The sequence below is a fragment of the Cebidichthys violaceus genome, unplaced genomic scaffold, assembly GCF_023349555.1.
Source record: "Cebidichthys violaceus isolate CVI_PGR_0920_01 unplaced genomic scaffold, fCebVio1.0.p SCAF_24, whole genome shotgun sequence".
Lineage (NCBI taxonomy): Eukaryota > Metazoa > Chordata > Actinopteri > Perciformes > Stichaeidae > Cebidichthys > Cebidichthys violaceus.
The window spans coordinates 6,221,047-6,235,308 of NW_027176417.1; the positions used below are offsets into that span (position 1 = coordinate 6,221,047).

Sequence of the window (14,262 nt, forward strand, 5' to 3'; positions counted from 1 at the left end):
CTTTCTGGAGACGCGTGGCTTGACAGGAAGTCATTGGCTCAGTATGAGCTTCCCGCCTCGGCCTCCGTCTGAAATAAAAACACTTGCGGAGAGGGAAAGTGTTGTCCGGAGAGTTCAGCTCCTCATTCTTCCGCAGATCGGCGGCACAGTAGGATATCCGCCTCTCTTGACAAACAGTCAGGAAGCTATTAGACTTTGTGCCAAATGCATGACATTCCAGTGAGGGAGGGAGAAGAAGAAAGGCAGGATGGGATTTGGAGTCTTGTGAGGTTCATAACTAGTGGTATAGGGGAAGATTATATAATTAAAAATCACTTTTCCCAAACTTTTACGCTGACAAAGTTGTTTGTTGAAGCTTAAATTGTGGGAAATATAATGTTTTCAGGGGACTGCGCTCATGTAACAGACAACAGGCTTCGTGATCTCTGAACCCGGAACAATAAAAAAAAAACAGCTGAGGCTGCGGCACCGCACGTGTCTTCAGGGGGGCTAAGCTAACTAGCTTAGCGGGGAAACAACAGCTCGAAGGATTCAATTGTCCGGACAATAACCCGGCGCATGACGGGATGCTTCGCAATTAACGGACAATACATATAGTCCAAATCAATGTAATTAACACAATGACAAGAAAAACTCTCAAGAACCAGTCACATATATTTATATGACAACAAAGGAACAAATCAATGCAGCAACACTGCGGCGCTAGACCACAAAAAACAGTTAACTTACCACAGCTGCTCTTCACTTAAAAAGTCCACTCAGGTCTCTCCAAAAGTTTTCAAAAGCAAGCTTGTGCGTGTCCTGTGGTGTAGCTGCCTTGGTTAGCGTAGCGTAGCTCCAAACAGCTCCAAACACCAAGAGGTCAGTTGCAAATGAAACGCATTCTTAGCCATAAAATGTGCAACGCTTCCCCTCCGCTGTCAGCCAGAAATACCGTTCGTACAAATCCTTCTCCATGCTGGGTCAGGGCTGCTAGCTGTGGGCTTGACCGACCCTTTGATACAATGTCCACCTTTTCTGGAAATGTCCTTCTCCAGAAATCCGTTTAAAAATGCTAAAAATGTCATGTCAATGTCAGAACTTCTTACATATCTTTCAACTTGGACTCTTCCTAAACACTAAGATCTGCTAGCTAGTTTTCTGTTTGACAAAAGTCACGCTGGCCCACTGACCAATCACGGCGCACCTTAATGCTGACGTACCTCGGTACCGCTGGAACGTCAAAGAATACGCCCAACATGTCAAACTAAAGATCGAAAGAAGACGATGACAATCAACAATATTATCCCCATATACTTTAATCTGCAAGGTCTACCTAGAGGACCTCCACTGAGCAAAAGTGAGAAGCAAAAAAGTCTTGCTTTAAAACATTTTTTAAGTATAAATAATTTTATCATTTTTATTTTCCAACATGCATCTTTACTGTAGTGCTAAAAATGGGTATTTCATATAAAAATATATGTGTAATTTCACATCAGTGTATTTAGAAGGCCTTAACATTACACCACAGCCATACTATTTGTCATTTAGGCTGCATGATATGTTATTTGCGGAAATAAAAAACAAAGACAAAGTTGTACCACTTTAAATAAATTAATTTATTTCTGTAGGTTGCTATCCATAATCGATACAGACAAAAGCAATACTCGACTACCAGAATTTATAAATCATTATAATCATCTCTTGTGAGCATCACAATAAACAGTATATTGAATTATGTACAATGGAAGACAACGACGCATTCAGACTGAGTCAATCCAAGATCAATCCGTCTGTCCATGGACACAGAAATGGGTAAAGCGCTTTGAGACACGTCAAGAACAATGTTCCCAGCGACAAAAAACAAAACACTTGGCAGAAAGAGAAATGTACAAGGAGCAAAACAGCTTCTGCTCGCCACAAGAAGAAAATAAATCATCAATGCAAAGTTACATTTGGTTCCACAGTTGTAAACTAGATTGTATTCATGTCACTATTGCATATGCCATTAGGTAAAGTGAGTCAACAAGGCAAAGAGATCTCTATAACAAAATAGACAGAGTATTTTTTTCATTTAGTCACAGACTGTGAGGGAGAAAAGTATACAATACACTGTACAACCCCAAAAGCAAAAACCCCCACCCCCTTTTTAAAAATCGGTAGCCAAAGTCTTTACACAGGAATATCATTGCAACATGGGTAAAATCTAAGAACTATGTATTTTCAATAGATTGTTTTTAGTTAAACTATTTGTATGTACACAATATACACATTCAAGACTCTGTAGATAAATAGAAGCCGCAACTTAGCGTGGTACAGCTCCAATATAATTCAACTCTGTCAAAACCGTTACCCCACGATATGTTTGTGTGGTGTTCCTACCAGCTCAGCGATACATTCAGACATGGTTAAAAGTTTTACAATCTACTGTACAATAAAGGGGGTTGTGAGCCTGTTGGAGTTGGCACAGTGGACGACTCGAGGACCAAACAGTCAGGACATTACAGAGGGCTTTCAGATGATGTTAACTAAACATCTGGCGGCCATTTCCGAGGGTCACAGCTTCAGTTTCAGTTTCCGAGACTTTGTAACTTCTGAAGGATACAAGACAATCTTCTTCTAACTATTCAAAAGTTGAATTTATGAGCAATGAAACACCCCAGCTTACGGTAGCCTAGCTCATGTCAGCTAATGGTAGCAATCCGTTAGCTTTTATCGTTATCCTGAAATAGCTTGCCACTTGTGGCCGCAGTGGCTGCTGTTCAGCAATAGTTATAACGGCTCACTTTGAAGAGAGGCTATGTATTTTCTAAAAGAATAAATAAAAAAACTTTCCAACTTAATAAGCAATACAACATTGTTGTTCAATTCATTACACTCAAGAGATTTGCTGCTACCCTACTTGGCTAATGTCAGTCAGTATTTCGCTAATAATAGCTAGTGGTAAATGTTAGCTAATGTTAGCTAATGTCAGCCAGTAGGACGCTAATGTTAGCTAATGTCAGCCAGGAGGAAGCTAATGTTAGCTAATGTCAGCCAGTAGGAAGCTAATATTTGCTAAAGTAAGCCAGTAGCTACTGTTCGCTAATGTCAGACAGCACCAGATATTGAGTAATGTCAGCAAACATTAGATACACTGATTTGATGCCTTTTTTCTATGTTCGCTAATATTATAATTTGTTTTAGCATTATCCTGTAATTGTAATTACATAGGTGTCAGCGATATAGGCTAGTTACATAATTTTGCTCTAACTTGTAACATTACGTAATTGTCTTCTGCCAAATCAAACTTTTTATGCTGTCTGCAATAAAGCTATATTTTCAGCTGGTTTTCCAGTGACCCTCCATGATGGTGCCAGATGTGTTGCGGATGGCCTGTCTACTTGTACTTTTTCAGCGATTGTCCAGCACTGCAGACACTGGTTGACCAGAAAAACATCTCCACTGTGCCCCAACCCTGTCATTTTTCACAGGCTCCACCCCCTCCATCGTCACCTCAACTATACAGTTGTACCGTCCAATGATATAACAGCAGAGCGGCCTGCATCGAGCTCCACGGCAGGCCGTATAGGTATGAAGGTAGGAGTGTGTGAGGTCTTAGGGGCTCAAGTGACTGAGGAACTGTTGGAGGTACAGTGCATTCAGATGCCTGGTGCTGTGGGGTCTGAGCTGAGTTATAAAGACATGCATAACTCTTAACGACATTTAGAAATATAACTCTTTAAGTCCAGTGCTTTGATTGGACAAAAATAAACTAAGATAGAATAAATAAGAAATTAGTAATTAAGAAAATACTTTAATATCAATACGGTAAATCAGATCTCAAGCAGCCCCACTGTACTGTATATTTCTGAAATAATATCTTTACTGGTAAACTTTTTAAGTTCCACAACAATAACAATATAGAGATGTAGGTCCAAACCTACCGTAATAGAATATTTATCTCTTATTTCATAGAAAACATAAAGACAGTATAGACATTAAGGCATTGGGTAGGTCTTATCAGACATTCATCTTCCAAAAATAAATAATATGTTAATCTAAATATAGTTATATACTCCGTGTACCTTGGTATCCTCGCTCCCTGGGCCATTTGTATAGTAAGTTTCTTTGTTCACTGTCGTACCGGTTAGTTGTACTTTGTCTCAGAAACACACTCGCACTCACACAAGGCAGTCATAAAACTGCCCTCAGGTAAATAAATAGAATCTGGGTACCATTAGAGTTTTGTTACGATCTGACTATCTTTGCTTCTGTGCTTGCGCCAAAATGTAGGTCACAGGTGAGATGGCCTCTGAAAGCGCAGGGAACATGAGACGCACCGACACACGACACAAACATCCACTCGCACACGTACACGTATACACAAACACACTTGCCTTCAGCAAAATTCATGACATGCATAGACAGTGACCTGCTTGTTTCCTAAGTGTGTGTGTGTGTGTGTGTTTGTTGCTGAGGGTCCAGACAGTCTTTTAGGGCCACAGAGCCCAGTAGAAGAGCAGAGTGGACTCTTTTTCTTTCTCTGAGCAGCAGGTCGGTGAAGACGCCAATTCAAAAGGATAGAGGAGTCCTTCAGTCTGAAAGAGAAAAAGAGGGAGTTAGTGGAAATGTCATTTCAACACTCTTTTGGCTTTAACTATAGGATGAGCATTTGTGTATAAATACATGTGGACCAACTAAAGGCCACTAGTGATGAACTCTACATGAAGAGCTGCACTGGGAAACAATTTTTTATAAACAAACAAAAGTCATATTTAAATTCAGTGTTTCTCACCAGAACTAATTGTGTGAATCTTTTGAGCTCAGGCAAAAGGTGTCCATTGCGTTTGAATGTTTCATGTGCGTTCCTCGTGTGTAATGACGATATTTAACCAACGTCAGCCAATCCTGTGGTTAGATGGCGCGTGTGTGTTCGTTTCTTCACGCACCAGCTGTTTTGCCAGGGGAAGCTGCTTGAAGGACGGCGGAGCAGCGAGCGTTATTACATAATCCGGGATAGAGTGATGGGGGGGGGGGGGGGGGGGTCTCCTGTCGCGCTGCCGTGTTGCTATGGACACAGGCTGAGCGGAGGAGATCCAGCTACCAGTACAGCAGCTGACGCATCTCTGATATTATGCACAGAGAGAACTAACGATGCATTTGTTTTGCACTGATATGATTGATTGTGTGGCCACTGTTGACAGTCTGTGTGCATGTGTGTGGAGGAGGGGTCGGGGGCATCGCAAGCAGAGTGGAAGGATTTACTTGGAAGTCAGGGGGAGGGAGGGACACTGGGTCAACTGGAAGCCTGAGACCCAGGCTGTCTTTTTTTTCCTCTTCGGTCCTGAAAAGTTGCCATGTTTGGAGCATTTTTGCAAAAGCCCCATCACTATTCTATTTTTAAACGGTGAAATGATAAACAGAGAAGGCCGGAGGGCAGTTGAGGACACTGGATGTTAAGTCACTAAATCCAGAGATAAGTCCCCTGCATCTTACATCATTTACTATTAAAAAAGGGACAGTTCAAAAGGGAGATATTGGCCATAGAGAAGTCTCTTAAATAGAATGGGACTCTATGGCATTCTGCTTTTGTGGTGAAGGTGAACTGTCCCTTTAAGACAACCAGAGTTCACCTACTTAGACAGAGAAGATATCCCCGTTTGGCTGATGCTTTTATCTTTTTATAGCCAATTCAGACAGATTTCTTTTGGTTCGATGCTCAATTACCGTGAGCTGGGACGTGGACGGGGGCTAAAGTGACACAAAATGCCCACACTTCGTGTCGCGTAGTGGCCAGCTGCTGTCTGTGGAGTAGCCGCCGGCCCTCACTGATCTACCCACTGGCCGTCTAATCTCGCCCGCAGAGGCTGTAATCTCATCTGGAGCCGTGGTTGGCTAAATGTGGGGAACGCTGGCCACGCAGTTATCTAGCAGCTAGCGCTTCTGTCTGGAACATCCCGGCCTACTTTAGCCCCCCCCCCACCCCATGCAATCACACACACACACACACACACACACACACACACACACACACACACACACACACACACACACACACACACACACACACACACACACACACACACACACAGCCTGGAAACTCTGACACAAGAGCCTGCGGTGCATGTTTGTTCTCCATATATCAAGTAACTTGGCATTTCTGGATTTCCTGGCTTGGCTCTTCGCACCGCTTTGATATGTTTGCAGGATCTCCACATCAACGCCGTTCTGATGCCGGCGTAAATAAAACTATTCAGCAGCTTGTGTGACGTGTGGAAAATCAAAACGAGCCACAAGGGCCCCCCAAAATCACAAAGTTGGCCAAAATTCCAGCAGTGGAAAATGTGGTATCAATGCAGCCTTTATGCAAAATGTTTCAATATCAAGTGTGTTTGAGCAGCAGATTTTGTCTATAAAAAAATCCCCCCCCTCCAAAAAAAAAGCCCAAGATTATGTCATCCAAATCACCTTGCTGTGACAGCCGCATCTACTGAGCATGCTCAGAGCGAGTTAGGGATGCATGGCTGTGCAGGCTGGACCCCTTTCGCTCCCGTTCACATCGCAACTCAAAACACATAACACAGGAAGTGAAAGTAACATTGGTATGCACGTAACGCGCTCTGGGTGCACGCAAATCCCCCCCCCCCCCCCCCCCGATGACATCACTCGCGCTACTACAGGGTGAATGGTGACGAGTGGAAGCGGGGAGCTGAGCCGATGGACACACGAATGCCTCTAATCTGGCCGAAGAATTAAACACACAAACACACGATAATGACGGTCGAGCTCTCTGCATCCTGGGGGGGGGGGGGCAGATGGCAGGCCGTCATTAGTGAGTAGGTAGTGTGTGTGTGTGAGAAAGAAACATGGTATGGATGCTTTTACGTGCTAGGGTGGTCAAGGGAAGGGTAATGAAAGTGTTTGCATGCGTGTGAAGATGGGGCAAAGTGGCAGGTGTTTAACCCCCCCCACTGCACACATCTGCCACTAGCACTCAGGAGGGACTCGGAGGGTCACAGCAGGGCTCCTTCGGACCTGGAGCCCCCTAATCACCCCCCCCCCCCCCCCCAACCTTCTACCGAGTATGATGCCTGATGATGACTGTGAACACTGCTAGTAAAAAAGGCAATGAAATCAGCAAGCCAGAGGGAGCAGCGGCCGGCCGTCGTCCGCGCCATATAAAGGTATTAGTCAGACAAGGAAGGCAGAAACAGAGACGGCTGACTTGACTAATCTGGGTCTGGTACAGAACATCCACCTGGCTGAGCTGTCGAGAGGAGACGGAGAGCAGAGGTAAATAAACACTTTGACCCGTGTGCCTGGCGTTAAGAGCATCTAAGCCGACTCTAGGTGGAGCACCGAACGGACGTATCCAGCTGTCAAGAGCTTCTGACCTCAGGGTTTCGTTGATGAGGAAGGAGTGCGTTTATCGTCCTGATAAACTCGAAAACCAAAGCCCTCCGCCAGCGGGGCCCCCGGCGCACTATGACCTCCCTCACCCCGCTTCGCCCCACAGAGCAGTGGGCCTGAGCGTTCAGTAAACAAGTCATCGGGCCCGCCGGTGCAAACGCTCCCAGAATGCACCTCGGTCGAAAGGGGGCCTCACTGGGCGTGTTTGTCGCTTTAAAAAAAACAAACACACACCTCTCATTCTACTGAGCACACACGGCTGTGCCCCCCCCCTCTCTCTCTCTCTCCTTGTCTTACTTCTGCTAAGTGAACAGCCTAATGAGGCAGAAGTGGAGTGCACGTGCCATCCCGCCCCCCACTATGCACGCATTCATTCGCTCCCCCACTAACGGTCAGGCGCTGGAAAACAAAACCTCTCTCTCTCTCTCTCTCTCTCTCTCTCTCTCTCTCTCTCTCTCTCGTGTGTTTTTTCCACGGGTGCACACTATGCCACTGGAGAAAAAAAAAAAAAAAAAAAAAAAAAAGGGTCCTGGAGAAAAACACAGCCCTGACTGCATGCGTACGTGCTACAGTCCACATGTATGTGCTCGACTGTTTTCTCCCTCCCTCTCCCTACTAAATTACATTCACGCATTATCAGCGCCATTCAAAAAATAAATATTTGTATTCCATCAAAACATGAGCACGTGCGAACCAACGCAGCTCAGATCAACAACAAAAAAAAGCGAAACAAAAAGCCGTTTTGCTGCAAATGAACTCATTTTAGCTGAGGAACAAATTTAAAGCGTGCATGAATGAAACATTGATTTTCCTCGTTCGGCCAGGAATGTGGGCTGTGACATCCAGTTACCTGATGGCCGCACAGCAAGTCGCCCACATGGTTGTTTTTCTCTCACCCCGCCTACAAGTTCGTACACGCACAGCCGCTTCTATGTGCTCGCGAACACACGTGAGCTCACGATGTCCAACGAGGGGGGGGAGGGGGGGGGTCGAAGTCCAAACGTGACTTTAACGTCAACATTCTGCTGTTCCTCCTTGTTTACACCGTGTGCTATTTGGATCACTGGAACATTGTGTGACGCGGCTATTGATTATGCAATAAGAGGTCTGTACATCCTAAAGCCCACCCGACTGAAAAAAAACAGCCGGAAGTGCCCGAGGCTCAGTAAGCCTTACCAATACTTGTGATCTAATGTGTTGTTGTTTTTTTTTATATATATATATATATATATAAATCTCTAGTGTCTCTTTGGGTTTTTTGCACAAACAACTTTCATTCATAATAAGCGTCGGTGGAATGTCAATATCTACTCCTTTTTTTTTTTTTAGCAGCTGCAGCGAGGCATCCTGCTCCGTCGTGGTGCTTGTTTACTTCAGAGCTCTCAGCTTGGTCACGTTTGTGCTGCGTTCACGGGTTATGGGGAAATATCGGGAGGACCAACTACGTATGAGCCAAAAAAAAAAAAAAAAAAAACAGTACAAAAAACCCCATCTTATTGCAACGAAGCCACGCCTCTTAATGTTTGACCCCGACACCCCATGGCACTCTGTCGTTTAATTGCAAATGTTGATATGAAAGTACTCAGAAGTCGGAGCTTAAGGGCAGCACCTGAAGGCTGCATCAGCACCACCTACATAACGCACTTTGAGATCCACAGAGCCAGTTTGAATTTCTGGAGGAAATACAAGCTTGCCTTCATCTTTGTTTATCTTCTCTTCCATTTGACTGCCAGCTGCAGCTCTCTCTTTTTTTCCACAGTAAAACCAAACTAAAAAAAAAAAAAAAAGAGAGCAAAACTCTGTCTTCCCTCCTTCAAAACAAAAACAGCTGCCGGACTTTAAGCTGAAAGTTCAGATACATTATTTTGCACACATCCGACAGGGGCCTCACTCACCTTTGGCAGTGGTTGCGCCCTCCTTGAATCCCAAACAGACATATGGTGAGCTGTGTAATCCATTGATACCCCCTTTGCAGCTGCTGGTGGGTTTGAAGCCGACCAGGTCCTCGCATTTCTCCACGTCCCTGTTGTCCAGCAGGTTCAAGGCAATGTAGTTCAGCCCGTTCGGGTAGGCGGCCGAGTTCTGCCGGTTCATGGGGCTGCCGTACTCCTCGTCGGAGCCCTCGCTGCTCCGGGACGAGATGTTCTCCACCGAGCTGTGCCTCTTCATCGCGTCGCCACGGGCGAACGAGGGGAAGACCGGTGTCACAGTGGCGGTAGAGGAGAAGGTCTCGGAGCTGTGGCGCCGGCGCCCCTGCGGGTTGGCCCGGATCACCTTGGCGGATCCGTCGGGGTCCACTGTGGAGGAAGAGGTGGCCCCGAGCAGGAAGGCCCCGATGCCTTCTGGGACTCCCTGGTCTTCCAGAGAGAGCCTGCTCTCCCTGCTGCTCTGGCAGCTGAGGAAGAAAGTTAAAAATATGAAATGGTTAGTCAGCAAATACATTTCACTTTCATGCTAGCAAATATAATGCTATCACCAGTATACATGTATTAAGAGGAAATCAAAGGAAGATAATGCTTGATTGTGTCTCAGTGTTGATATTCAGTTAGACATACCTTGCTGTGTTCTGAGGAACAAGCTGAGGAGGGGAGCTGGTCATCCCAAATGTCATCTCAGTGTAGTCATTTTTCACCTCATCACAGAGGCCCTGAGACCCTTTCTCACTGTCCAGATGGTACGCTCCATCCTCCTCTGAGCACACGGATAACTCTGGGAGTGTGTCCAAGCGTTCAGCGGGAGTGTCAGTCTCCTTGGGTGAGTGTGAGCCCAGCTCCAGGTTCATGTAGTCTGTCAGAGAGGACCTCCCCGGGCCCCCGCCGCTGGAGGCCGCCGATGAAGACTGGCTCTCTGTGGAGACGACGGAGGGCAGGGAGAATCCGGCGCCACTGAAGTCAATGTTAATGTATTCTCCGGGGCTCCGGGGTTCTCCGGGCAGAGGGTGCTCGTTCATGCTGGGCAGGGTCCTCAGGGTGTCCAGGTATAGCCGGTTAGGCCGGCCGAGCCGCCCCCTGTAGGCCAGGTTCTCCGCCCGACTGTGTCTGACAGGGGAGGGTACCGAGGGGCTCAGCGGTGAGGTCTGTGCTGCACTGGGCTGCATCACTGAATAGTAGTCTGACTCCCCCGCCCTCTGCCTCAAACTCTGAGCGCTCATCAACACGTACTGGCTGCTTTCCTCATTTTTGGAGGCCTGAAGTTTAGCAGGGAGCGTGAGCGAGCCGGCCTGGTACGCTGACCTCACGAATGCTGGTTCCCCCGCGAGCAGGCCCAAGTAGTAGTCAGGGGGCGTCTGGAGTGGAGGTGGGTTTCCAGGTGACATGTTCATGTATTCAGCGTGCCTGTCCGGGCTATCCATGGAGGACTTGGAGCCGCACCACATTCTCATGTAGCCGTTATCCTCCAGAGAGCTGCTGCAGGGGGAGTTGGTCTTGCAGCCGACGCCGGCAGCCGCCTGAGGATGCACCCTCGGGTTCACAATCTGCTTCGGTGCTGAGACACACATGGGGCTCATGGGCATGTAGTTGTCCACTTTGCCCGACTGGGCTGCCACGCCTGGCGTCATTGGCATGTAACCATCATCGGCGAGGTTACTACTGGAGCTCCTGGACGAACCGATTTCAATGTCTCCGTAATCCTCGGGGTAACACACTTTGGGCGAGGCGGAGTGAGAGTTCAGTCCGTGGGCCATCCTCATGAGCGAGTAGTCATCCAGGGAGGCCGACGACAGCGGCGCCACCACCCTCTGTTGACGCGGCGTGGTGAGGGAGTGCGTCCGCTTCCTGTAAGCCACGTCATGTGCCAGACTGTCGCCGCCTGCCCCGTTCGCCCCCTCCATCATCATGTAACCACAAGGGTCGCTGATGTCGCGGGATGGGGGCGTGCTGGACAGAGAGTCGGGGGTGTCGCTGCGGGTCAGGGGGATGAATCGGAGTTCACCCGGGCTGGAGCTGTAGTCGTCACACAGCATGAAGCCAGTGTCACTGAGGGAGCCGGAGATTGAAGCGCTGCAGCTGAAAGGCCGCCTGGCTTTGTCAGGAGTGGAGATGCTGGCCCCCCCTCTGGGAGACATGCTGATGGGACTGGAGGTGCCCGGCAGGGAGTTGGACACCGGCATGGACCGGCTATGGTGCAGGTTGGAGGAGGAATCTAGCATTCTGCAGGTGCGCCCGCTGCTGAGGGTGTGGGACCTGATGAGGTGGTTCCCAGAGTTTGGGCTGGTGGGACTCCCGTTCACAGATATGGACATGGACACGGGCCGGGTCACGCTTCCGTCCCCCTCGCTTGCCGTTCTAATCCGACAGGAGGTGAACTTCCTCCCTGGGGAAGTCGCTGCCATGCTATCTGTTCTGGATCTCCTCACCAGGCCCGTCTGGCTGGGGGGCAGGTTGTTGAGGTTGCGCCGCGTGGGCACGGAAATGGGGTTGGTGCTGGAAGACTGGCTCTTGCTCCGCGGCCTGAACTCAGACAGCTCCTTCATGGCCTTCATGGCCTCGAGGATGGTCTCGTGGATGTTCTGCGCTACTACCAAGTCCTCCGCCTGCATCCAGAACTCCCCGGGCCCGGTGACCGCCGAGCGACCCACCTCTATGAAGAAGAAGCTGTCCGAGTGGCCGCATCGCCTGATGTTCATGAGCTGTAAACTGACGGCGGCTGTTTCAGAGTTCAGCTTGACGAAGCTGATGGTCCTGCTGGACAAACACAGCCGGTACACTCCAGTGAGGTTCTTGATCTGACCCAGACCTTTGGATTTCAAGTTGACCTGCCACACCTCCTTATACACAGCTGTTGCAGGGGCAATGAGTCCGTAGCTGGCTTCCTCAAAGCCCACTAAAGAGGAGGTGGAAGCGGGGCTGTCGTACACTTTCCCCTCGGCTATTAGATCGGTCAGAACCGTGTACCAGCTCTCCTGCTCCTGCTCGCTGTCCGCAGCCACGGCGAAGTACTCGTCCTTGGTGTAGAGGGCGATGAGGTGCTTGTGCTTGGCGTCGGCTCGCTTGTTTACGCACAGGCACGAGTCCAAAGTTATGAGCCGTTTCGCGGCGGACTTGTTCCTCCATTTCTTCTCGCTCTCGTAGTACTCCAGGCGCGCGGGGCAGCGCTCGGTCGGCTCGCGCAGCACGAAGAAGCGCCGGTGTCCGTGTTTCTGCTTCCTCAGGTATCCGCACTTCTTCACGCCGTCCGTCCCATTAAGTAACAGGTGCGCTCCTGTCGCCGGAGGACTTGCCATTTCTTCTCCACGTCTCTTTCTATTTTTGTTTTACTTGCAGCAAATAAATACTTCAAAGAGATGCCCGTTTAAAAAAAAACAAAAAAAAAACTCTAATCCATCACAGACACCGAAAGCTGCGTCCTCTGTCCGCCACGGTAGAAGCAACAGTGCAGCCGGAACCAGACCGGGGGACTGATCTGATCCTGGAGAAAAACAACATGTGACGCTACTGCTCTAAAAACAGAATAAAACACAGAGTCATAGGGGGGCGGCGCGTGCTGCAGGGGCCGTGCCTGTCCATCACTCGGCTCCGACGCTCCCCATTGGCCGCTTGAATAATTCAAAGGCGAGCGAAGCCTCCGCCCCCTTTTTGCTTTTCCAAACAGCCCTGTCGTGTAGAAACATAAATCACAAGTCCGTTGAATAACAGTAAAAGGCAAAACACACACCCAACACTCCTTTTATGGATCTCATGTACTGCAGCAGAGTGAAACCTCCCTATTATTATGTTACAGTGCGATTGACAAGCCAATGATTAATGAGGATTAGAAATGTGTAACGTAATGCTGAGGCAGTAAGTAAACAACCCTGGTGTCCCACTTGTTATGTAAGGAGCGTTGTGGTTTATATTTAAACCTGTGGGTATTCCTCTCCAGCTGGAACTCAATGGGTCCTATTTCAACACCATCTATTCTCCCGTCCAACACGACAGCAGTGTCCACATTTGGTAATAATTATGGACATTAAATGTTACAATATGTAGATTTTGCCATGTAAAAAAGAAGAAATTGCTTGTTTTTTTTCTCCGGTTTTTGATATTCCGTCGTGCTCGTGCTGCACTTTGCTGCACATTTCTTTCAAATGTTTTCTTGTTGAATGACAGACATCTCACAGAGGAGGAATGACTAAAGATAATGCGTCAGAGGCCAGCTGTGTCATAACAAGCTGCAGCAATGCTGCCATCATCTGGCTTTTCGTCCCTGCTGCACGCAAGTCTTCCCCCCACGCATGATTCCAACAATGACGAAAAAAACAACTTTTCCCTCCTCGCCGTGGATCCCAATCAAGACACAAAACAGAAGGGCACCAAAAGGTTGTGCCGAATAAAGGAGCGCTCCGGGGGGGGGGGGGGCGGGGAAGGGCCTCGCAGACATCTGTTCATCAGATCATCAAGGCAATTCTGCCAGTAATTCTCCCTGTGATCTTCGGGATCATTGGTCATGTCCACCCCCCACCAACCCAAACACACACTTTTATAATCTCCCAAACAAGCAGATTACACCCAATGAGGTGTCAGTGTGAATTAGATGCTATGGATGATGGGGTGGGTGTCTGCCCCTTTGAACAAACACATAGATACTCCAGATTAAGGGTAATCCCCGCCTCCTCTAATCACCATTGTACTCCATATTGATATTGTTGATGCCTATGTGTGTGTGTGTGTGTGTGTGTGTGTGTGTGTGTGTGTGTGTGTGTGTGATCCCGGTGACATTTGGCCTTTGCCTATTTTTCTGTTTTCGCACCAGTGTTCATTTGTCGGGGGGATCAACTGAGCCGTGACATGTGTTTTCAGCATTAGTCGTCACCTATAATCTGAAAAACATAAACACCTCCGCCAGGGTTTAGTAACACATATCAGATATAAACAGCCTGAGGCAATAATAAAAAAACAAAGGGAACAAAGA

The 14,262-nt window shown here is 48.0% G+C and overlaps 1 protein-coding gene across 1 annotated transcript; it reads right to left on the bottom strand.

The window, feature by feature from the left end:
• Positions 1–1,574: 1,574 nt before the first annotated feature.
• On the bottom strand, positions 1,575–12,786 carry irs2a (insulin receptor substrate 2a). Its single transcript, XM_068719253.1, has 3 exons — positions 9,927–12,786; positions 9,267–9,766; positions 1,575–4,559 (listed from the first exon to the last, which is right to left on the bottom strand). The coding sequence occupies exons 1-3, from the start codon at positions 12,593–12,595 to the stop codon at positions 4,555–4,557; spliced, it is 3,174 nt and encodes a 1,057-aa protein (XP_068575354.1). The 5' UTR covers positions 12,596–12,786; the 3' UTR covers positions 1,575–4,554.
• Positions 12,787–14,262: the final 1,476 nt, after the last annotated feature.